This window comes from Schistocerca cancellata, chromosome 7, assembly GCF_023864275.1.
Source record: "Schistocerca cancellata isolate TAMUIC-IGC-003103 chromosome 7, iqSchCanc2.1, whole genome shotgun sequence".
In the NCBI taxonomy this organism is placed as follows: Eukaryota; Metazoa; Arthropoda; class Insecta; order Orthoptera; family Acrididae; genus Schistocerca; species Schistocerca cancellata.
In genome coordinates this window covers 610,429,777-610,454,118 of record NC_064632.1, presented here as the reverse complement: position 1 = coordinate 610,454,118, position 24,342 = coordinate 610,429,777, and the positions used below count along the sequence as shown (strand labels likewise).

Below are 24,342 nucleotides of genomic sequence, written 5' to 3'. Positions count from 1 at the left end.
CCTGTCCTCAAGCCCAGTAAGAAACCAATGTCTCTCAACAGGTACCACCCGATTAGCCTGTCCAGTGTACTTCGTAAACTGCTCAGGAGGATGTTAGGTTCAGATTGTTGGGTATTCGAATCTCAGGACCTTTTGTCCCCTTACCAGTGTGGCTTCTAGGAAGGATGATCTTCAGCTGATCATTTGCTCAGATTGGAAGCAGTAATCTGACAGGCTTTTACTGACTGCTGGCACCTTGTTGCGGACCTCTTTGATCTACATACGGCATACAATGCGGCTCAGCATCTTTACGTTTTAGTTACCCTTCGTGACTGAGGTTTTCGTACCACCATCAGATTTTTATCTGAGAGTTTTTGTCCCACCTGGTCTTCTGTGTTGGAGTTGTCATTTCACTCAGCACCCCTTGAATCCATGGTTCTAAGTTAAGTGTCACTCTCTTCCTCGTCGCCATCAATGGGCTTGTAACCTCTGTTTGGCCTCTGGTTACCCCGGCATTGTAAATTGATTTTTGTTTCTGGCGCTCTCCCATGGCTTAAAGTTCCCTCCCTCCAAAAGGCGGGTTATGCACCCCGATCTAGAACTTTAATTAGGCACCCAGCACCTAGATGTTGTAGCATAGTCCCGCTTCTTAGGCCTTTTTTTTTTTTTTTGGAAAAAAGGTACAGCTGTCTCATTTGCCACATAAATACTGCTTAGTGCTCTCCACCACCTGGCCCACACATCTTGGGTGTAGACTGTGCTACTCTTCTCCACCTTTCCCATGCTCTGGTTTTGTTCAGACTAGATTATGGTTGTCAGGTTTATTGCTCTGCACCTCCTTCCACTCTGAAACTACTTGATCCTGTTCATCATTATGGGGTGTGTCTGGCTATTGGTGCTTTTCACACGAGTCGCATCGACAGTCTCCTCAAATAAACAGGGATTCCCCTTCCCCAAATGTAACTGAGCCAACTCCTGGTATCTTATGCAATCACCATTTGACAATTCCCTGACCAACCCATGTACTCCATCCTCTTTGCAAATGAGGGATGTCTCCCTTCTGATACCCTCCCTACCATGGGACTGGCAGTTGGAATGCGTCTCGCTTCCCCACGTCAGGATTTCTGTCTGTCACCAGAAAGCTAGAGGGACAGATTCTTAGCCCGATTCCTTTTCATGGTTCTAGGTGTGGATGTATGGATACACACACACACACACCTCTCTCTCTCTGCCCAAAAGTGGAATGACATCTGGTGTGCTATTGCTCTCAGTAATAAACTCTGCCCAATCAAGGAGACTACTGCAGTTTGGCCCTCTTCCTTCCGCTCCTCTTGGAATGAGTACAGTGTCTCAAGCCATCTGTGTATCAGTCATAGTAGGCTCACCCATTGTTTTTCCTTGTGTAACAAGTCAATCACACAGTGTGGCTATGGAGTCAGACTGATGGTGTCCCATATATCGGTGGAATGTCCCCTTCTTTTGGTCCTTTGTACCAAGTACAGCCTTCCAGATTCCTTGTCTATAATATTGGCAGACGATTTGCAGATGGTTGAACTGGTCCTCTGTTTCCTACATGGAATCAGTTTCATTTCCTGTGACAAGGCTTTGATTTACTCCTGAAGCAGGAGGAGGGTGGTTGTGGTTGGGGCCTTTCTTCATCTATTCTAGGTTTGGGACCAATGACCATTCCCCTGTGCAAAGTTAGTTCTTTCATCCCTCTGTTTTTCCAGCTGTTAGTTTTTGCCTACATTTTTAAGCCTTTTGTGTGCTTTTTATCTTCCTCACTTAATAGTTGGACACCTCTGACTGGATCCGCCCACTTTTAGTGGACCCTCTATCTTATGCAAATAACTTTCGAATTGCGGGATGATGACCTGGCCATTTAGTCCCATAACCCCACTCAATCAAATCGGGGCACAATTTTAGAAAGTCGTGGCCTTGTCGAAGTAGCTGATTAATACATTCAAGATCGGGATAATACTGAATGAAAGTGGTGTACTCCTAAGTTGTTTCTTGGAGGGATCAGCAGCATGAGGATTGGATGTGATGGCCCAAGAAACTGCATTTGAGCTTGGTTGGTGGTGTAATTATGTCCAGTGCCAGCTGAGGTGAGAGTGGTGGTGGTGTATGCTGTAAAGTGTCTGCATCTGAACAAATGTTTACTTAGAATACCAAGGCTGTGTGGGAGGGAACATTTGATTTGAAAGGGGTGGCATCTGTCAAAATGTAAGTACTGTTTGTTAGGTTTAATGTGGACAGAAGTGTGTAGTTGGTTTTCAGTAAGAATGAGATCAACATCAAGGAAATAGGCAGGGATTCGGAACAGGAACCTCTGAAATTTAATTGGGAAGAATATTTATAGATAGTAGGAATTTTAACAGGTCAGCCTCACCATGAGTCCTTATGCAGGGTGTATATGCTCCTGGAAAGATCCGGGCATTTTTCATCCAGGAGAAAACTAGGAAAATCTGGGAGTTTTTCATTGTTTAGTCTTCAGTTAAATTTTTGTAATTTTGATTGGTAAGAAATGATAAATAGCAAATAAATCAAAGACTTTAGGATGAAAACTGTGGAATACTTCATAACAATAAACTGCTGTCAAAGTGCATGACATCACAAATTATAACATTAAGCTTGTTTGAGCAGTTACCCACGGGCCCATGCACTTGCAGAATTGAGTTGTGTATGGGCACAGCTTATTGCCACACTTCAAGTAGCTGGAAGCAGGCAGTGGCAACAAGCAGCCATATGCTACCCAGAATAATTTATCTAGCACACTGAGGGTGCAGTCTGGGTTGGAGAGAGGGGTTAGTCTCCACGCAAACTGTGTTTACGATTAGTGATTTTGCTGTTCCCTCTTTATTTACACTTCACATCAAATGAAAACAAAATGGATTTCTGTGGTTGGGAGCTATCAAATGAATTAAAATATCTTCACATAATTACAAATGGCTAACATATGTTATTAGTTTTAGTTTTCCGATTTTACTTTATTTCCCCGTTTTTGGCAGTCAATTGCCTTGCAGAACAATGAAGTTATCTTTGTCAATTTGCTAGATAAATGTGGCTTTTCTTAATCGTTTCCATAGAGACAGTCAGTTTATTAGACATGGAGTGTTTCATTCTGCACATTTCATCTTCTGGCACGTGTGGCATTATGCCACAATAAAGAACCAAACAAGAGACAATACAATACTGGTACTCAAAGAAAATCTGCATCTCGAAAACAGCACTGAAATGCTTAATATCAGGTTAGGGCTTACTTCATTGTGAATCTGGACATACGAATGTGCACTTTAAGCCTGGAGAAGTGTGTTTTCATTATGGGAGAAGTGTATGAGGGTATTTCGGAAAGTAAAGATACACCGTACGCCAGAGGAACAGAAGAGTTTTGATGAGCAAGTTGGCAACACTGGTGTTAATCTTGAACTGTTAGCTTTCTCCTCACAGTCGTTTGGCAGTTGAACGTTGCTTCTGGTTGGAGTAGGTAGTGTTTAGAATGGCTGCGCCGATTCAGGATCCCGCCAAATGCGAAGTGCATTCTGTCGTACGTTTTCTTAGTGCAAAAGGTCAGCGACCAGGGGATATTCACAAAGAAATTGTTTCTGTTTATGGGAACATCATGAATCGACAAAATGTAACGAAATGGTGTCATCATTTCTCTGAAGGTAGGACTGATGAACAAGGCGAATAAAGAACAGGTCGGCCATCTGTGATCTCTGATGCTCTTCTTCAGAGAACGGAGGAAGCAATTCATGTGAATAGACGTGTCACATTGAAAGGATTGCATCAGATCATACTGGATGTGTCAATGACAACTCTTTATGACGTTGTGACTGTCAAGTTAGGGTACAGGAAATTGTGTGCGTGCTGGGTTCCAAAACTGTTAACGGAAGAACACATAAAGAAAAGGATGGGCTTTGCACTCGACTTCCTCACACGCTATGCTGAAGCAGGTGACGAGTTCCTTGATCACATTGACAGGTGACGAGACATGGGTTTATCACCATACACCTGAATCCAAGCAACAATCAGTGCAATGGCACCATTCGAATTCGCCAAAAGCCAAGAAATGCAAAACGTTGATTTCAGCGAAGAAATGTGGCACAGACAAAAGGCATTCATCTGTTGGAATTTATGCCTCCTGGAATGACAATTAATGCTGCTGCATATTGCCAGACTTTGAAAAGTCTTCGAAGGGCAATTCAAAACAAACACAGGGGAATGCTGACAAGTGAAGTCCGCTTGCTTCGTGACAACGCTCGGCCTCACACAGTGCTCGTAACCAAAGCACTACTCAATTCAAATGGAACGTATTGGACCATCCGCCATTCAGCACGGATCTTGCGCCCACCGACTTCAATGTCTTCCGCTACCTGAAGTCACATCTTGGTGGAAAATCATTCCATGATGACGAAGAGGTCAAAGATGAAGTTGAAATGTGGTTCCGACAACAGGCGGCAACCTTCTATGGCTGGGATAAAAAGCTTGTGCACCGACTTAACAAATGTTTGGATAACGGGGGTGATTATGTCAAAAAATAACAAATAATCCAGTTAATAAGATGTAACTGACATTTTCTAAATAAATGTTCTATTTAAGAACTGAGAGCCATTGTATCTTTACTTTTTGAAATGCCCTCGTGTTTTCATCGTGGAAGAAGTGTGTTTTCATCCGTCCTTTAGTTGTTGGCGTCAAAGCATCAACCTAACATATATCTGCCTTAGTTGATAAACACATGCAACCCATAGTACTAAGGCTTCCCTCCCATATTAAAGATACCAAGCATTTCCTAGATCCTTGCCTGTCTCACTGCCACCACACAACTTGCTTGTCGCCATTGATGCCACCTCCCTGTAAACCATAATCCCCCCACGTACACGGTCTGTCTACAGTAATGACGTATTTGCCATATGGACTCATGGTGAGGTTGATCTGTTAAAATTCCTGGTGTCTCTGAACACATTTGGAGCAATTAAATTTCACATGATCCTATTCCCAATCGCTTGACGCTTTCCTTGATGTTGATTTCATCTTCGCTGAAGGGCAGCTCCACGCTTCTGTCCGCATTAAACCTACTAGCAACAGTAGTTGAGATTTTGAGAGTTGCCATCATTTCCATGTCAAATGTTCCGTTCCATACATACGTCCTTGGCATTCGAGGCAAATGTATTCGTTTCGGTGCAGACTCTTCACAACAATGCACCACCACTCTCACCTTAGTGTTAACTGGACATAATTATCCCAACAGCCCAGCTCAAAAGCAGGATTTCCCAGGTCATCACATCCAATCCTGGTACTGCCAATCCCTCCAAAATACAACTTCATAGTGCACCACTGGTTGCTCAATATTATCCTGGTCTGGAATGTATTAATCAGCTACTTTGACAAGGCCATGACTTCCTAAAATTATGTGCTGAAATGAGATCCATTCTGAGGTTTGAATAGCTTTTCTTTGCCCTCCCAATCTCTGCAATGTCCTTGTCAAGTCCTATGCTCCTTCTGCACTCATCACCCTACCCTATGGCCCCTACACCTGTGACCGTCCCCACTGCAAGACTTGCTCCGCGCACTTTTTTACCACCCTGTAACTGGCAAAGCATACTCTACCAAATGGAGAGCCACCTGTGAAAAGACAAGTCATATACCAGCTGTTATGTAAACACTGTTTGGCCTTTCATATCAGCACGACTACTACCAGATTACCTGTTAGGATGAATAGGACTAGGTTTACCGTCAACACACAATATCGTGTTGCAGGGCATTCTTTACAACATGTGTCATGACCTCTGTTCTTGTTTCGAACATGCACCATCTGGATGATTCCCTCAGACAAGAGTTTGTCAGAACCCCGCAGTTGGGAACTAACGCTATAACATGTCCTTGTTTTTCACCACCCACTTTGCTTTAATTTATGTTAATTTCTTCTGTCTCAGCATTTCTTTACAGTAACTGTTGCTTTTAGTTTTCTTCATCTTTCAGTTTTTGGCTTTAAATTTTTCACTGTCCCTCTCCCGCCTCTGTTACATACAATGCACTTACCTTTTTACTCTTATTAACTCATGGATGAGGTTTTAGCAGTATTCTGTCTCGCATATTGTTCTGTCTTTCCACCTCTAACCTATCAGGTTTCCCAATCTCATCTGGTGCAGTCCCCAAAAGTCAGTCAGTCTTTCTTTCTCATCCTGTCTGGTAAGGTTCCCCTGATGTGGGGTTCTGGGTGACTTTCCCGAATTCTACCCCTTCTCCTAAACCTTACCAGACCTTTTCCTTCACCATTCTTCCATCACCTTCAACCCTTCTGCCCGGAGGAGCCACCGGCTCTGAAGGGTGGCATATGTAATAGCTTTTATGTATAAATTTTCCTGCCATCACTGGTGAGCAGATTTTTTATTGATCAAATTACAGTGCTTTTCAAAAATTATTTTCGTTAACAATAATTTTGCAGTTGTGTGTGGTCTCTCTCTCTCTCTCTCTCTCTCTCTCTCTCTCTCTCTCTCTCTCTCTCTCTCTCTCTCTCTTTATTTATTTATTTATTATTTTTAAAGCATCCGCATAACTTTGTCTTGAGTGTTCTCAACACGTTCTCCACTTGTAACCTTGGTTCAGTTAAATATTAGTTTCACTACGGGTGTTGTTCTTCGTCGTGCTCTCCAACTAAGAAAAGAGTGGTTGTTAGGCCTAAAAAAGCTTTACCTGACTTGGAGTCTCACTTGTGCATGGGAAAAATGCGGGAAAGGTGCATTCTCTGAGGTTATCTCTGTTAACTTGAACTGGTGGCAGTATTCCTCGGCTCATGCTTCTAGCAATGGATATCCCTTTCTGGTGAGAGAACTGCCATGTTGGCTCTAGTGGCTTTCGCACATACTTTTCCTCTTATGTGAAATTTGAGCCCATATTAGATCAGAAAATTAATTAGGTGCAAACCAAATAAGTTTCTTATGTCATCTTTACGCTTGTTTAAATCAAACATACATTAGCTGATGAAATCAATTGCTCAGTAATCAAAGTGGAATAACATGGAGTGGAGCCTGTACTTAATCTCAGTGCCACATCAGAATGTGTTGTAACATTGAACATCTGATTTCACTAGTGCTCTTTAGTATGGACTTTTTTAGTGGCCTTTCTCTCTCTCTCTCTCTCTCTCTCTCTCTCTCTCTCTCTCTCTCTCTCCAGGTAATGTACCTACTAACACTAGTTTAAATTTGAAATTTCAAATTTTTTGACCTTTGGTTTTTGAGTTTCAAGGGTTTAAAAATCAAAAAAACCTATGTTTTTGATGAATCAATTATTGTTTTAAAATGCTGTAGCTCAAAAACTATGCAACCTAGAGAACTCAAACTTGCACCATTGTTTTCCTCTAAAAATTCCCTTCATTTTATATGTAACATGACTATGCTACCTAAATCTGAAAATTTCAAACTATTCCAAAAAACATTTTTTGAAATTTCCAACATATGTACCCTTGGATTTTTTTTATAAAAATTGTATGTGTTGTCCATTCTGACTACATGCATGCAAAATTTCGAGATGGGATCTCAATGGGTTCTTGTATAAAATAATATTTTACTACAGCAATGCACACTAGTGAAGTGAAAAGCTGACTATTTCTAGGCTATGAATACTAAGGTAGGCCTATGTAATCCTAACAAACTTAAATTATTGTGTTAGCCTTTTTATGCAACATTACCCTCTTATTGTATGTTAATTCATTAAATGATATTTTAATGCGAGCTTAAAATTTATAAAAAAAAACAACTTAAGAATATTACAATTTTATACAACATTCACTTTTTTATTATTAAAAAACGCGAGATTTTTTTATATATGATCAAGGCTCTAGGTTTGTGTCCATTATAATTATCCGGGCTGTTATGCCGTGGTCGGTTGATGAATGCTGTGGTGATTCCCAACGTTTCGTCTCCGACTGCGGGAGACATCTTCAAGGGGGTCCGTAGCTTGTTGGAAGATCCAACACACACACTGGCTCGCTACTGACTGCCGCTAAATTCCGTGTCCGCGCGCCCCCGCGCCGCGGCGTGACGTCACGTGTTTTGAAAACGTCAGTGCAATTGGCCGCTGTCCGTCGCCGTCGATCGCCGTTGCCATCACCCAGTAGTGGACGAGTGGTACACATCTTCTTTAACACCGGCATCCATATACCGTTTAATTTGACGCCCTCCTCCTTTCTGTTGAAATTATTTGGGTGTTTAGCGATTTCGATCGCCTCCCTGTAGAGCCTTTCGTAATATCCGCTCGTGGCCGCTAGTACTTGCGTCTCCTCGAAACGAATATTGTGGTTCCCTGGCTGGAAAGCATGCTCCGCAACAGCTGATCGTTCTGTTTCTCCTCTTCTACAATTTCCCTTGTGCTCTTCCAAACGTTTAGAAACAGTTCTTTTAGTGGTACCCACATAAACATCACCACAGCTGCATGGGATCCTATACACTCCAGATTTTTCCAATGGTTTGCGAGCGTCCTTGGCAGGCCTAAGGTATTCCTGTATCTTCCTGGTGGGCTTGTAAATTACGGTAATATTCCGCTTCGTCAAGATCCTCCCTATTCTTTCCGTTACATTTTTAACAAATGGCAGGAAAACCTTAGATTTTGCAGTAGCCTGTACGTCAGTATGATTTCTGCGTGGCTGCCTCAACGCACGTTTTATTTCGGCGGACGAATATCCGTTCTTCGTTAGTGCATTGTGGAGATGTTCCATCTCAGCGTCGAGCAACTCAGGTTCACAAATATTTCTAGCTCTGTCCGCTAACGTCTTGATAACACCCCGCTTCTGTTGTGGGTGGTGGTTCGAATCCCGGTGCAAATAACGGTCCGTGTGCGTGGGTTTGCGGTACACTGAGTGGCCCAATCTACCATTTTCGTTTCTAAACACAAGCACATCGAGGAAATGTAGTTTGCCGTCTACCTCCTCTTCCATAGTAAACTGAATTCTTGGGTTTATACTGTTCAGATGTTCGTGGAACCGGCTTAGTTCCTCCCTACCATGTCTCCACAACACAAACGTGTCATCCACGTATCGGAACCATACATTTGGTTTCTTGCTGGCAGTACCTAAGGCCTGTTCTTCGAATTTCTCCATAAAGAAGTTTGCAATTACGGGACTTAGGGGGCTTCCCATAGCCACGCCATCCGTTTGCTCATAAAACTGTTCATTCCACTTGAAGTATGTGGTCGTCAAACAACACTTAAACAGCTCTAAAATATCGGCAGGAAAAATTCGATCCAGCTGTTCCAATACATCATTAAGTGGAACCATGGTAAACAGCGATACCACATCGAAGCTGACCAATATGTCCTCCGGCTGGACCACTATGCCATTCAATCTGCTGATGAAATGTGTCGAATTCTTTATATAAGAGTCCGAACGGCCCACATGTGGTTTTAACAGCGTAGTCAAAAACTTGGCTAACGAGTAGGTGGGCGAACCAATGGCACTTAGTATCGGTCTTAACGGAACATTTTCTTTATGAATTTTGGGCAATCCATAAAGCCTCGGTGGTAGCGCAACCGAATTGCAGAGACCTTTCTGTACACTCTCTTCAATGGAGGACTTTTTTATTAACCGCGACACAGTTCTGAGAACGTTGTTAGTGGGGTCCTTATTCAGCTTCCTATATGCTTGCGGATCCAGTAGATCCGTAATTTTTCTCTGATAGTCGGCCACATCCATAACCACCGTTGCGCTTCCTTTGTCAGCTGGGAGAACCAAAATACTACCGTCGTCATTCAGGAGTTTTAAAGCTCTTCTCTCACCCACAGTTACATTACTTTTCGGCGGTTTTGCATTGGCTAATATTCTCACTGTTTCTATACGGATTTCTTCAGCTGTTACAGAATCTACACTGCGAATTCCTGCTTCTACATTGGCTATAATTTCTTCCGTGGGCACAAAACGCGGACTAACAGCAAAATTTCCTCCCTTGGCAAGCACAGATGTCTCATCGTCAGATAACGAACGTTTGGACAAATTGATAACGGTCCGGGAAACGTCTAAATGCCGAACAGTTTGATTAGGTAGCAAATTATCAAACTTCTTCTTCTGTCTACTAGACGTCGTCAACATACGCTTCCCCATGGTATCATGCAGTAGTCTATCAATTTTATCCCAGTCACCGCTGCACAGTTTATTACTGATCGTAATATGGAGAGACATTAACTTACAGTTTGTGCTTGCCAAGTCCCGTCGGGTCTGCTGAATGCGCTCTCGTAGTAAGGCCTCCTCAGTCCGTTTGAAAATGCGTTGTGCCTTTCCCGAATAGAACAGTCGCTTTATCTTCAGAAACTTCGGTATAACGCCGACGGCTCTGCAACGGGACAGGAATGTGAGGGAACACAAAAGCTGCACTCTCTTCTTCTGGAGTCCTTCCAGGCGTCGCACTTCTCTTGACATTTCCTCCCCGTAGAGGCGTCTGATACTAAAATGTAAACTTTCACGGCCGGAAATATCATGTCCATTATAATTATCCGGGCTGTTATGCCGTGGTCGGTTGATGAATGCTGTGGTGATTCCCAACGTTTCGTCTCCGACTGCGGGAGACATCTTCAAGGGGGTCCGTAGCTTGTTGGAAGATCCAACACACACACTGGCTCGCTACTGACTGCCGCTAAATTCCGTGTCCGCGCGCCCCCGCGCCGCGGCGTGACGTCACGTGTTTTGAAAACGTCAGTGCAATTGGCCGCTGTCCGTCGCCGTCGATCGCCGTTGCCATCACCCAGTAGTGGACGAGTGGTACACATCTTCTTTAACACCGGCATCCATATACCGTTTAATTTGACGCCCTCCTCCTTTCTGTTGAAATTATTTGGGTGTTTAGCGATTTCGATCGCCTCCCTGTAGAGCCTTTCGTAATATCCGCTCGTGGCCGCTAGTGCTTGCGTCTCCTCGAAACGAATATTGTGGTTCCCTGGCTGGAAAGCATGCTCCGCAACAGCTGATCGTTCTGTTTCTCCTCTTCTACAATTTCCCTTGTGCTCTTCCAAACGTTTAGAAACAGTTCTTTTAGTGGTACCCACATAAACATCACCACAGCTGCATGGGATCCTATACACTCCAGACGGGACTTGGCAAGCACAAACTGTAAGTTAATGTCTCTCCATATTACGATCAGTAATAAACTGTGCAGCGGTGACTGGGATAAAATTGATAGACTACTGCATGATACCATGGGGAAGCGTATGTTGACGACGTCTAGTAGACAGAAGAAGAAGTTTGATAATTTGCTACCTAATCAAACTGTTCGGCATTTAGACGTTTCCCGGACCGTTATCAATTTGTCCAAACGTTCGTTATCTGACGATGAGACATCTGTGCTTGCCAAGGGAGGAAATTTTGCTGTTAGTCCGCGTTTTGTGCCCACGGAAGAAATTATAGCCAATGTAGAAGCAGGAATTCGCAGTGTAGATTCTGTAACAGCTGAAGAAATCCGTATAGAAACAGTGAGAATATTAGCCAATGCAAAACCGCCGAAAAGTAATATAACTGTGGGTGAGAGAAGAGCTTTAAAACTCCTGAATGACGACGGTAGTATTTTGGTTCTCCCAGCTGACAAAGGAAGCGCAACGGTGGTTATGGATGTGGCCGACTATCAGAGAAAAATTACGGATCTACTGGATCCGCAAGCATATAGGAAGCTGAATAAGGACCCCACTAACAACGTTCTCAGAACTGTGTCGCGGTTAATAAAAAAGTCCTCCATTGAAGAGAGTGTACAGAAAGGTCTCTGCAATTCGGTTGCGCTACCACCGAGGCTTTATGGATTGCCCAAAATTCATAAAGAAAATGTTCCGTTAAGACCGATACTAAGTGCCATTGGTTCGCCCACCTACTCGTTAGCCAAGTTTTTGACTACGCTGTTAAAACCACATGTGGGCCGTTCGGACTCTTATATAAAGAATTCGACACATTTCATCAGCAGATTGAATGGCATAGTGGTCCAGCCGGAGGACATATTGGTCAGCTTCGATGTGGTATCGCTGTTTACCATGGTTCCACTTAATGATGTATTGGAACAGCTGGATCGAATTTTTCCTGCCGATATTTTAGAGCTGTTTAAGTGTTGTTTGACGACCACATACTTCAAGTGGAATGAACAGTTTTATGAGCAAACGGATGGCGTGGCTATGGGAAGCCCCCTAAGTCCCGTAATTGCAAACTTCTTTATGGAGAAATTCGAAGAACAGGCCTTAGGTACTGCCAGCAAGAAACCAAATGTATGGTTCCGATACGTGGATGACACGTTTGTGTTGTGGAGACATGGTAGGGAGGAACTAAGCCGGTTCCACGAACATCTGAACAGTATAAACCCAAGAATTCAGTTTACTATGGAAGAGGAGGTAGACGGCAAACTACATTTCCTCGATGTGCTTGTGTTTAGAAACGAAAATGGTAGATTGGGCCACTCAGTGTACCGCAAACCCACGCACACGGACCGTTATTTGCACCGGGATTCGAACCACCACCCACAACAGAAGCGGGGTGTTATCAAGACGTTAGCGGACAGAGCTAGAAATATTTGTGAACCTGAGTTGCTCGACGCTGAGATGGAACATCTCCACAATGCACTAACGAAGAACGGATATTCGTCCGCCGAAATAAAACGTGCGTTGAGGCAGCCACGCAGAAATCATACTGACGTACAGGCTACTGCAAAATCTAAGGTTTTCCTGCCATTTGTTAAAAATGTAACGGAAAGAATAGGGAGGATCTTGACGAAGCGGAATATTACCGTAATTTACAAGCCCACCAGGAAGATACAGGAATACCTTAGGCCTGCCAAGGACGCTCGCAAACCATTGGAAAAATCTGGAGTGTATAGGATCCCATGCAGCTGTGGTGATGTTTATGTGGGTACCACTAAAAGAACTGTTTCTAAACGTTTGGAAGAGCACAAGGGAAATTGTAGAAGAGGAGAAACAGAACGATCAGCTGTTGCGGAGCATGCTTTCCAGCCAGGGAACCACAATATTCGTTTCGAGGAGACGCAAGTACTAGCGGCCACGAGCGGATATTACGAAAGGCTCTACAGGGAGGCGATCGAAATCGCTAAACACCCAAATAATTTCAACAGAAAGGAGGAGGGCGTCAAATTAAACGGTATATGGATGCCGGTGTTAAAGAAGATGTGTACCACTCGTCCACTACTGGGTGATGGCAACGGCGATCGACGGCGACGGACAGCGGCCAATTGCACTGACGTTTTCAAAACACGTGACGTCACGCCGCGGCGCGGGGGCGCGCGGACACGGAATTTAGCGGCAGTCAGTAGCGAGCCAGTGTGTGTGTTGGATCTTCCAACAAGCTACGGACCCCCTTGAAGATGTCTCCCGCAGTCGGAGACGAAACGTTGGGAATCACCACAGCATTCATCAACCGACCACGGCATAACAGCCCGGATAATTATAATGGACATGATATTTCCGGCCGTGAAAGTTTACATTTTAGCTCTAGGTTTGGCCACTATCCCACTTATGGCCACCTTGATGTAACGGGTGCAATTTTAAGTTCCTTTGGAATACCAGCCAGTCCTACCATAGATCATAATAAGCAATATGAAATGTGCTATTCAGTTGTCTGTAGAAACATTTCTTTGATTGGTCTTGTTTGAAGTCATCGTTTAATGAAAAGATATGTGTTGCAGAAGTTGAGTTATGTAGTGTTTTTCTTTAAGCAACACACAGTCTGCTTTTTGTATTCTACATTTTGTACAAAGCATCAGAAGAAACTTAATCTATTGAGAGGTAAGGTTAAGTATTATATTTTCATTTCCTACATGTTAAACATGATAAAACCTAAAAACATGTGATTAATGTGGCCGTAAGTGGACCCTTGATCCTACATTGAAATGTGTATGAAATAATCATAGAAAAAAACTTAGAGTGCTCTACATTGTACTGTTTTTTAGTGTTAAGTTGTCAAAGTTATCTAGTATAGAGCGGTGTAGTCTTAGTGTACGCTGTGCCATGTATGTGGTAAAATATCAAACATCATAAGATTATTTACTATATTTATTTTTTCTAGAATGTTCCAAATAATAGAACTGTAGCTATTTAAGTTGTATGTATATATATTTACTTTTTGATAGTAGAATTTTGTTACCTTACAGAAATGGCATCTCAGAAGAATTGGGCGATGCTACTAAATGTTGTAACCCTTTTAAAGTAGAACAACATAAGAAAGTCCATGTACAATCATTAAGAAATGTAACAGACTGGATGTGCTCTCTAGACTTAGGAATCATTAGTGGCATGAAAATATGTGATGTATGTAGGAAAAAGGTTAGTGACAAACAAAACAGAAGAATAAGTTTTGCAGTAGCGAAAGTGTAAAAGATTCTTTTATTGATCCTCAATCTTTTGTAGACTATCAAGCCCTGAAGAAGTTACTACTGAACATTCCGAAGATGAATCAGAGATTATTCAACAGTTAAAAGAAAAGTTTGCTCAAACAAAAAAAACTGAAAACATGATTTTTGTCTCTTACCTATGAGTTGGAGTGGTCAGAAACTAGAAGAATAATTTGGAGTGACAAACTACATGGCAGTGAAACTGTTAGTAAAAGAAAAAGGAATTTTGTCAAATCCTAATCCTAAACCTGGAGGAACTCTAAATGAGAATATTGTTGACTGTGTAAAAGACTTCAATTCTGACGACTTTAGTAGAATGATGCCGGGGAAAAAAAAATTGTGTGATCATAAGAAATAAAGATGGAAAGATCCATGTTCAAGAGAGTCTAGTGTTGGCAAATTTGCAAGAAATATACAAATTATTTAATGAAAAAATCCCTGCAAACAAAATTGGATTTTCCAAGTTTTGCGAATTAAGACCAAGGAACTGTATCCTGGATGGAAGAAGTGGCACACATACTGGTTGTGTGTGCACCTTACACAAAAACATTAAGCTAATGATGAGTGGTGCTAAGATACAAAATTTTGTTTTGGATGGAGATAAAACTGCTTTGAAATCTTATCATTCCTGCCTAGTCAAGATGCTGTGCAATCCACCATCGCAGCAATGTTTTATGGATATTTGTAAAGAATGTCCTGGTGTCTCTAGACTTAAAGATCTATTGAATGCAAAGTTTGCTGACGATATGATTGATGAAGTTACCTATAAAAAGTGGGTAACTGTAGATAGGTGTTTGATGGAAACTGTAGTAAAAAGTACTGATGATGACTTCATGGATGAGTTTTTGGACACTCTAATGATGGTAAAAACTCATTCATTTATAGCTAGTCAGCAGAAAGAACACTACAGCGAAATCAAGGACACTTTAACTGAAGGCCATGTAGTAGTAAACTGTGATTTTGCAGAAAACTACTCTTTCAAAAGTAGTACAAGATGAAATACAATCCTTCCACTAGACTACCACCCAAGCTACACTGCATCCTTTCATCATGTAATATAAATGGGAGGGAAAACTAAAACATCTGCAGTATGTCTTCACATCAAATTGCCTGAAACATAAGTCTCTTTCTATGTATTCCAGAAAAAACTGCTAGAAATCATAAAGCAAACCTTGCAGCGCTGCACAATATAAACATAAGAAAAACTTCCTTAATTTGTGTTTGCATAAAACTGATTTTGAAGTTGAGGCAGAGTGGGAGTTCTTTGCAACATCCCATGGCAAGAGTGCATGCGATGGCCTGGGCAGAACTGTTAAGCGGCTAGCTACTAAAGCCAGCTTACAAAGGCCATATGACCAACAAATCTTAACACCCAAATCACTTTATGTATCTACCATGGAAAACATAAAAAACATTGACTTTGAATATTGTGCAACAGAGGACTATGAACTGACAAAAGCATACTTACTTCCTCGGTTTAGTGAATCAAAAGCGATTGTGGGAACACAAAAGTTTCATTCATATAATCCCTGCACAGAGAGTCAAATTACTGTCAAGCCTTATCATTTTAGTCTGGATGAGTCTCTGGAATATGTGACAACACTGAACCAAATAACACCGTCACATATGGAAAATACTGCTGCTGGTTTTGTGACAGTAGCTTATGATGACTCTTGGTGGCTAGGATGCAATGAAGAAAAATACCATGACGTGTACCATATAAATTTTTTACACCCAAAGGGTCCAGCCCAGTCTTTTTACTATCCACAACCAAGAGATATATTAGATGTCCCAGGAAATACTCTTTTACAAACAGCGAATCCAACAACAGCTACGGGAAGAACCTACACTTTAAGTGCTAAAGAAATGAAGTTTTCTTCTCTTGCTTTGGAAAAATATCTTAAAAGATCATAAAAGAAACAACATTTAAATTGTTACACCTACCCTTACCAAACACTAAGTTGTATAAATACCATGTGTATTAACTTTGTAACAATTAGTATTAGAAATACAGTTCTATCCATGCAAATATCAAGTTAATCTTTTTCCCAAGTGAAATTAATTATATGCCAATTTCTAATATAAGGAACTTGTTGTAAATGATTACAAACAACACTGGAAAACTAGAAAAAGATAATCTCTGCCATTTACAACTAAGGATGAAGGTGAGTGGATTTATTCAAAATTTTAACTTGTAGCACGTATATTACCAATTAAAATGTGTTCACTTCGTTCTGATGCATAGTTAAAAGAATCATGAACATTAAATTAAAACACTATATCATTTAATGAATGAACAAACAATAAGAGGGTAATGTTGCATAAAAAGGCTAACATAATAATTGAAGTTTGTTAGAATTACATAGGCCTACCTTAGTATCTGTAGCCTAGAAATAGTCTGCTTTTCACCTCACTAGTGTGTATTGAGGCAATAAAATATTATTTTCTACAAGAACCCCTTGAGATCTCATCTTGAAATTTTGCATGCATGTAGTCAGTTAGACTGGACAACACATATAATTTATAAAAAAAATCTGAGGGTACATATTTTGGAAATTTCAAAAAATGTTTTTTGGAATAGTTTAAAATTTTCAGATTTAGGTAGCATAGTCGTGTTACATATCAAATTGAAGGGAAATTTTAGAGGAAAACAATGGTGGAAGTTTGAGCTCTCTAGGTTGTATAGTTTTCGTGCTAAAGCATTTTAAAACAATCAGTGATTGATCAAAAACAGATCTTTTTTAATTTTTAAACCCTTGAAACTCAAAAACCAAAGGTCAGAAGAATTTGAAATTTCAAATTTAAACTAGTGTTATTGGGTACATTGCCCGAAAAAAAAATTCTTCCAAATCTTGAGAGGTGATGGTTCAAATCATGTAGTAGAATTAGTTGATTTCACATGGGATGACCCCAGGGTAGAATACAGGAAATGTTCTTGAAGTGTATAGGCATCACACCAGCAGTTTCATAGAGGGTGGGCATTGCTCTTCCTGATATGTGCAGCTCACCTGCTTGAAGGGCTTTGTGAAGATTGTACACTAAATACACACCCATTCAAAATTTCCTCGCACTCCATCTGCATACGAAACTGGTAATTGGCATCTGCTAATGCCACTAACGCAATACTGAAAGTGTCTATATAGTTTTAGTAGGCTTAGTCCATATCAATTCAGGCAGGCTAGGAAAAAATCTTACCTTCATAGTCTTGGATGTTAAAATGAAGAATTAAGTAAGGAGCTAGTATTTGTTGTTTTCTCCAAAAAATATTTCTGCTCAGGGGTACAGTCCTTGAAAGATGACACTGCGCATACCATTTTGAAGATGCAAATTTTGGAAAAAAATTTAAAATGCTATATCTCTGGAACAGTTGTAGATATTTTGTTGGGGTTTCTTTTATTTGAAAGATAATTGCTTTATGATTACAAAGAAATCCTCCATTTGGACTTATCTGTCAGTTCTTTTACTATAGTGCTATAAACCTTTTTATAATTTATGGAATTTTTTTTTCAAAAATGCCAATCCATAAAATTTTGAATTCCCCCCGCCCCCCCCCCCCCCCCCCCTGTTGGTTAGTACCAGATAGTTCTACATTCCCTCAAAAGGAGAGCTTCCAATTCTGGGTTGAACGGGTTTTATAAACAATTGAAATTTTAACCAGCAAATGAGCTAAACATGTGTTCCATTGCTTTAGTATCTTACTTGATATAGTGATACCTTCCTGTTGAACCAATAGCAACTGGAGCACTTACAATCTTCAAAACATTGTGAATAGGAAGTGATCACTGGTGGTGTTGTTGCTGGGCTTCAGCTGGTCCATGTGGTAGTGTAAAGTTTACTGCAATTTTGTTTAACTCATAACAGGTGTCTATAATCTCTGCAATCCACCAGGCACAGTGATACACACGTCACAGTCCTCCCCCTTCTCAGGTTGTGAATCTGAATATTATCCTGCTGTTTCTAAGAGGTGTTGGCCAAATGAACAACATTTCTTCTTTCTTGTTTTTTAAAGTATGTGCAATACCAGTTTGCCCATCAATTTGAGTCCAAAAATGTCTTCTGAATTCCTTTCACTGGAGTAGTTTGTTTGGACCATTCTTCTTTTTACTGCTCACGGAATTCAATTTCCTCTTTGGACAAAAGAATGAGAGCTGTGGATGTGTAAGATTTCACGACTCTCATAAAATCCTCAGCATTCTGAATCACAGCTGTATTTGGTCTGGAAAGATTGTTTTGTAACATGGTGCTTCAGCAGGCATCGTACGCCTTCAAAAGTCCTCTTCTGGTGATCAGTGGCACTGTGTATCCAGTCAGTTGGCACAAGTGACTTACTGAATTCAAACAGCTGATAACGATTTTTAAAATGATTAGAAGCACCATCAGAAATAATGATTATCTTTTCTGCCCCTGTTTGCATTTGTCGGATTTTGCGCAATGCTAGCAAAGCATGTGCCGAGTCATGTCCCGTGTCATTTATAATTGCAACACTTGGGGTCTTGTTTTGAAAATGTTACTCATGTAAAAATTGAAATCTGGTCATTGCTCCAATGATACCTTTGTACTACTTCTAGGAGAATTGCAGACTAGTTCTCAGCAACGTCACAGTGAAGCACTAAACATAGTTCTTCAGCCCTTACACACCCTTTGACTTCTGCAATGTGTTGTTGCAATTTCTTCAGATGCCAGTGTGTTACCGCTTTCATTGACCGTTTACCAAGTTCATCAATGAAACTGTCAAAAGCAACAGTTTTCTTAATTAGTTTATCTGCCTTCCATGTCGCATATGTAATTTCTGCAGAGTTATCTGCTACATCTTCCAGGCCAAGTGTTTGCAAAGACAGTCCTCCCTTTCCAGGGCAGTCACCACATTCTTGAAACAAGTAAGTCTCTCACTTTACGTCACAAACTACTGAGGACTTCACACACCCAACCAAGGTGTCGTGTCACATGCTCCAATAAGTTCTTCAGTTACCACACAAAGTTCAAAATTTGCGCAGTACACACATAGACATCTCTAGGTGGGCATGGAACTGTCCACTTAGGCTGTAGTGAATAAAATTTTGATCTTACAATGTGTGAAGTTGTATAGTTGCTCTTATAAATTGCAAAAATTTCCTTAATACTGTGTCACGTACCTCTTCACTTTAACAACTTTTTGACCTCCAACTGTTTCAGTTGAAGTGTCTTTTTTGTTGCCACTCTGGTGAGAACAGTCCCAATTATCTTCCAGATAAAATGACTGCACTGTTTGAACTCGAGCTGCTTCTACAGGATGACCATAATAGGAACTGGTCTTCCAAAGACTTCTTTTACAGGCCTCACATTTCTTGCTTGCACATTTTTACTGTAGGATAAACAATATTCAACAGCTGAATTGATATTTGTGAAAAATTCCTGGCAAAAGGTGCAAGATTGCTTTGATCCATTTTATTCTGAAGATGGAATTTCTATTTCAGAGAGTGGTCAGTTTTGCTGTAATGTGTTTATCCATAGCTTTAGTAATTTATAAGCACTTTCTTGTTTTATGTATCTTATGACTTGACATACACTGACCACGGTTTCTTAACAGGTCTAACACCTACCTCTGTAGTTGACTGATTCAGGGTATTTAATTCTGCCTCTACTGATACAAAATCTGCATCTGCACCATGGGAGGCTTCACCTTGTTCAGATACTATCATTGTTGTAATTATGTCAAAACATTTAGCACACAAAATGTCATCACTGGAAACATCTTCACTTTGAAACAGTCTTCAAATGAGAACTTATTCCCAACCTGAACAAAGTCTGTTTATACATAATCACTCTTTCATGGATGTGCAGATAGTCAGCTGTGGCTCCATCAGAAGACATTTCAAACAGTCCTTTTCAAAAAACACACTGCAACTGTGTCGACTGGCAAATTCCTCACAAAAACACAGAACTCACTGGATGGTCTCAGATTTGTTGGAAGCCTCTTCAGTGAACAAATTAGCACTGAAAAAATACAATTTCAGAAACCTGCGATGAACAACTACGACAAAGAAACTGACAAGAAGCTACAATGAAAGTGAAAAGAAAGAACTGCAACAATGAAAGTGAAAAGAAAGAACTGCAACAATGAAAGTGAAAAGAAAGAACTGCAACAATGAAAGTGAAAAGAAAGAACTGCAACACTGAAAGTGAAAAGAAAGAACTGCAACACTGAAAGTGAAAAGAAAGAACTGCAACAATGAAAGTGAAAAGAAAGAACTGCAACAAAGACAGTAGAAGTAAACATCTTCAGTGAAGACATACATTACCTTTGAAAGTTAAAAAAAATGCTTTTTTAAAATAAAACCTGTCCAACTTAATTACAAGTGGAAGCTCTCCTTTACAGAGAATACTGTATGTGGTACTAATCAGCAGAAAAATCTAACTTTTCTGGATTGGCAGTTTTGAAAAAATCTGTAAATTATAAAAAAATTAAAGACTGGACAGTAAAAGAACTTGGACAGTTATGTCCAAACGGAGGATACCATTGCAATTGTAAAGCAATTATCTTTCAAATAAAAAAACTCTTGACAAAATATGTAGAATGTTACTGTACAGGATGGGGCGTATGGGCAGGCGGTGGGTGTTGTGGAATAATAGGGTAATTTTTAGAGAAAGGCCATTTATTGGCTAAAGCATGATGAAAAGGGGCTACATAGGCCTAGGGAGGTGAGGGTGAGCCAGAGCTTATAATTTGGCGAACGTCGTTCGCGAAGCTACCGAAAGTTGTTGTCTGCCAAAACTAAGTCCACCGTGCCGCAGCACCGGGAGAAGCGGGAGATGTTCAGTGCTACAGGGCGCGCATCTGACTTGCAGGTGAGCAAGAATACAAGAGCGCGAGCCCGGCGACTGGCGGCTGGGTATATTCGACGCTCCACGCGGCTTCCTCCGCCCTGATTGCTCAGGACCGAGCAAACCGTGCGGACGACATGGAACTTTCCAGAGAGTTGCCTGCTAAGCGACACTTGGGGCGGCGTTACCTCGTAAGCACATGAGAGAGTCGCGTGAACAAGGTGCCCTTCATCGGTGCTGACTTCCTGTTACTAGACCGTGGGAGAAAAGAATTTACATACAGCTAACACTGCCGGCCGTGGCTTGGACGCAATGGAAAAATGAAGTTACCAGTTGGAGGCTCATATAATAAAGTAAAATCTCTTATTGTCTGGCTCATCCTTTACATTACAGAGATACAGCATTTTTAAAAAATTCCAAAATTTCCATGGAATAAATGATGACTAACTGAAACCCTCAGCTGCCGACAGGTGTTGTTGATATACCTCGATGGACAGCTGAAAATGTGTGTCCCGACCGGGACTCGAACCCGGGATCTCCTGCTTACATGGCAGACGCTCTATCCATCTGAGCCACCGAGGACACAGATGAATAGCGCGACTGCAGGGACTTACCCCTTGCACGCTTCCCGTGAGACTCACATTCCCAACTGTCCACAATTCTACATATGTAATGTACCTTACAGACATTTGCCCATTCACTCATTACTCGCGCACACTTTGGCGATTCCCGTAAGAGTTTGGGCAACCTGTGCGCATTCGCACAGATAGAGGTCAATGGCTGGGTAGCCTTTACCTATATATATGAAGACAGTAACCGTTCTTGAAAGAACAGAATACTGTTCATGACAGGTTGCCCAAACTCTTATGGGAATGAGTTTTCTGCAGATGCAAGTGCAGTCGCAGAGCTATGCTTTTTGAGTGTAATTAATGTAAATGAGGGGCAGCTGAGAAATGTTTACATTTTAACAAAGAGAATTGAGTTTTACTTTCCAAATCTTTATCTGAAATGGTAATTTCACAAGCTAGTTGGTGAACAAAATTGCGTTTTGTGTTTGTATTTACCTGCCTTCAGAAATAATAACCTCAATCTTGCCATCAGATAATAGTTATCTTAATTCCTCTTCTCCATTCAAAATTGCTTGCATTTCAAGACTACTGATTATTTTTCTACTTGTATTTAAACCTAAGAGACACTGAGGAAAACACTGACAACTGAGACAAGAATCCTTAACAGTGTGTACAAAAGTAAGCAGGAAATATCATTTTCACTGTTGCAGATTTTTTGTATACAATTGTTTAGTGTAACCAGCATTTTTCTATTTTTGTAATACATTACAGATACTCTGTGTAAAAGGGAAAAGTCATGTATTTTGAAAATAAGAGAAATACACATGGTCCAGTTGCATTATCACCTTTTTTGTTAGACATCAGTGTGCAATAACCATTCACAGATGGCATGAGGCAGCACCAGCAGTGGAGGGTATCTAAAGTGGGTTGGGGAACATGGAAAACAGTGCAGTTACCGTAATGTGGAAATGCAGCCTTTATCTGATGTCCAAAAGAGCATGACAGTTGGCGGTCGGGCCAAGGGTGGAAGCATTTCCAAAACGGCTAAGTGTGTGAACTGTTTGCATGTCATTATGGTTAAAATTTACTGTGTGTGACAAAAGGCACTATCCAAATCCAGCACTGAAGCAACTGTGGTGCACTACAGGCCATAGATGACAGGGGTGAATGATGGCTGTAGAGATGTATTGCACAAATAGACATGCAACTGTTTGAGCAGCTGATGACCCAGGTGAGCAAAGTGGCTATTGATAGTGTCTCCTCAACCATTGTCCAGTGAACATCGCTGCATGTTCCTCTGCATGCACCCATGCTGACTGCTATTCATTGGTGACAAAGGCCAGAATTTCACACCAATACCACACGTGGACATCCACTGAGTGGCTGGCTAAACATCTTTTCCAGGTGAATCACTTTTTATGGATCAACACAAGTATGTGTTTGTCCTTGGGGACGGTGCAGTTTTTTTTCCTCAGTACGATGGCACCTACCAGCAGGACAATGCAACATGTTGCACTGCTCGCAGCATACATGCGTGGTTCAAAGAGCACCTGAATGAGTTTACCATGTGCCCCTGGCCACCAAATGCCCCAGATTTAAACCAAATTTAGATTCTGGGGCCACCTTGATCTGGCTATTCACACAAACTGAGAAACCTTGCGCAGCTGGCCACAGCACTAGAATTGGCACAGGTCTACATCCCTGTGTACCTTCCACAAACTTACTGACACTCTTTCTGCACGTCTCGTAATAGTCTACGTGGCAAAAGGTGGTTATTCAGGCTTCTTATTCATGTTGATGGATACCAAAAAGTGGATGTTTAGTGGACATTTGTAAGCTGATTTATATTATTGTTTTTCCATGGGGGGGATTAACTTACTGTACGTAGCCTATAGTATTTGTATTAAACCCTCTGAAAGATAAATTATTACACATAATTAGAATAGAATTTTGTTTTATCCAAATTATGAGCAACATCTGTCCAGCTTTGTGTATTTGGTTTTCTCTTGTAGGTTAATCTGAATTTAACAATTGATAACCCTACTTATTTTTAACCTTTTAGGGTAATTAAATTAATTATACTTAATAATTAATAAAATATTTTCTGTGTGCTGAAGTTAGTTTTTTGTCAAAGTATAAATTTAATGTATACTGTTCAGTTATACCCCTACAAGTGGCGCGCGCGCGCGCCCGCGCCCACACACGCCTGTAACTTTATGTATCGACCATGTATAACTTTCTTGATTTTGTTTCACTGGTATAAATATTTATTAGTAATCCATTTTTTATGATGGCCTTAGAAATAAAGAATACATTGAGTAGTTATACTCATTAAGATTCTGTAAGTGTGCATGCTGACATAAATTTATGCTGGAAAATGCATTGTCAATTAAAGGCTTAATGTAACGGACATCCAGAATAAAATGCGTGAATTTTCTCTTAGGGATTGGTTTAATTGCATCTGGAGCCTTTGAAATAATAGTTGCTGGTGGTGTAGAAACAATGTCTGATGTACCCATTAGGCATTCACGCAAAATGCGTAGCCTGATGCTGAGGGCGAACAAAGCCAAAACTTTAGCGCAGAAATTACAGCTTCTGGCATCCATCAGACCAGGTCACTTTGTGCCTGAGGT

General features: G+C 41.0%; 1 protein-coding gene and 1 non-coding gene across 3 annotated transcripts in view; one reads left to right on the top strand and one right to left on the bottom strand.

The window, feature by feature from the left end:
• The window catches only part of LOC126091922 (trifunctional enzyme subunit beta, mitochondrial), a 101,993-nt gene that overhangs the window by 25,987 nt on the left and 51,664 nt on the right, over positions 1-24,342 (top strand). For both annotated transcript variants that reach the window (XM_049907242.1, XM_049907241.1), the window contains exon 5: positions 24,153-24,340. In XM_049907242.1, the coding sequence (XP_049763199.1) occupies positions 24,153-24,340 (188 nt within the window). The remainder of the gene's footprint in view (positions 1-24,152; positions 24,341-24,342) is intronic.
• Positions 21,649-21,723, bottom strand: Trnat-ugu (transfer RNA threonine (anticodon UGU)). The gene has a single exon. It is a non-coding gene; the product is annotated as a tRNA-Thr (tRNA).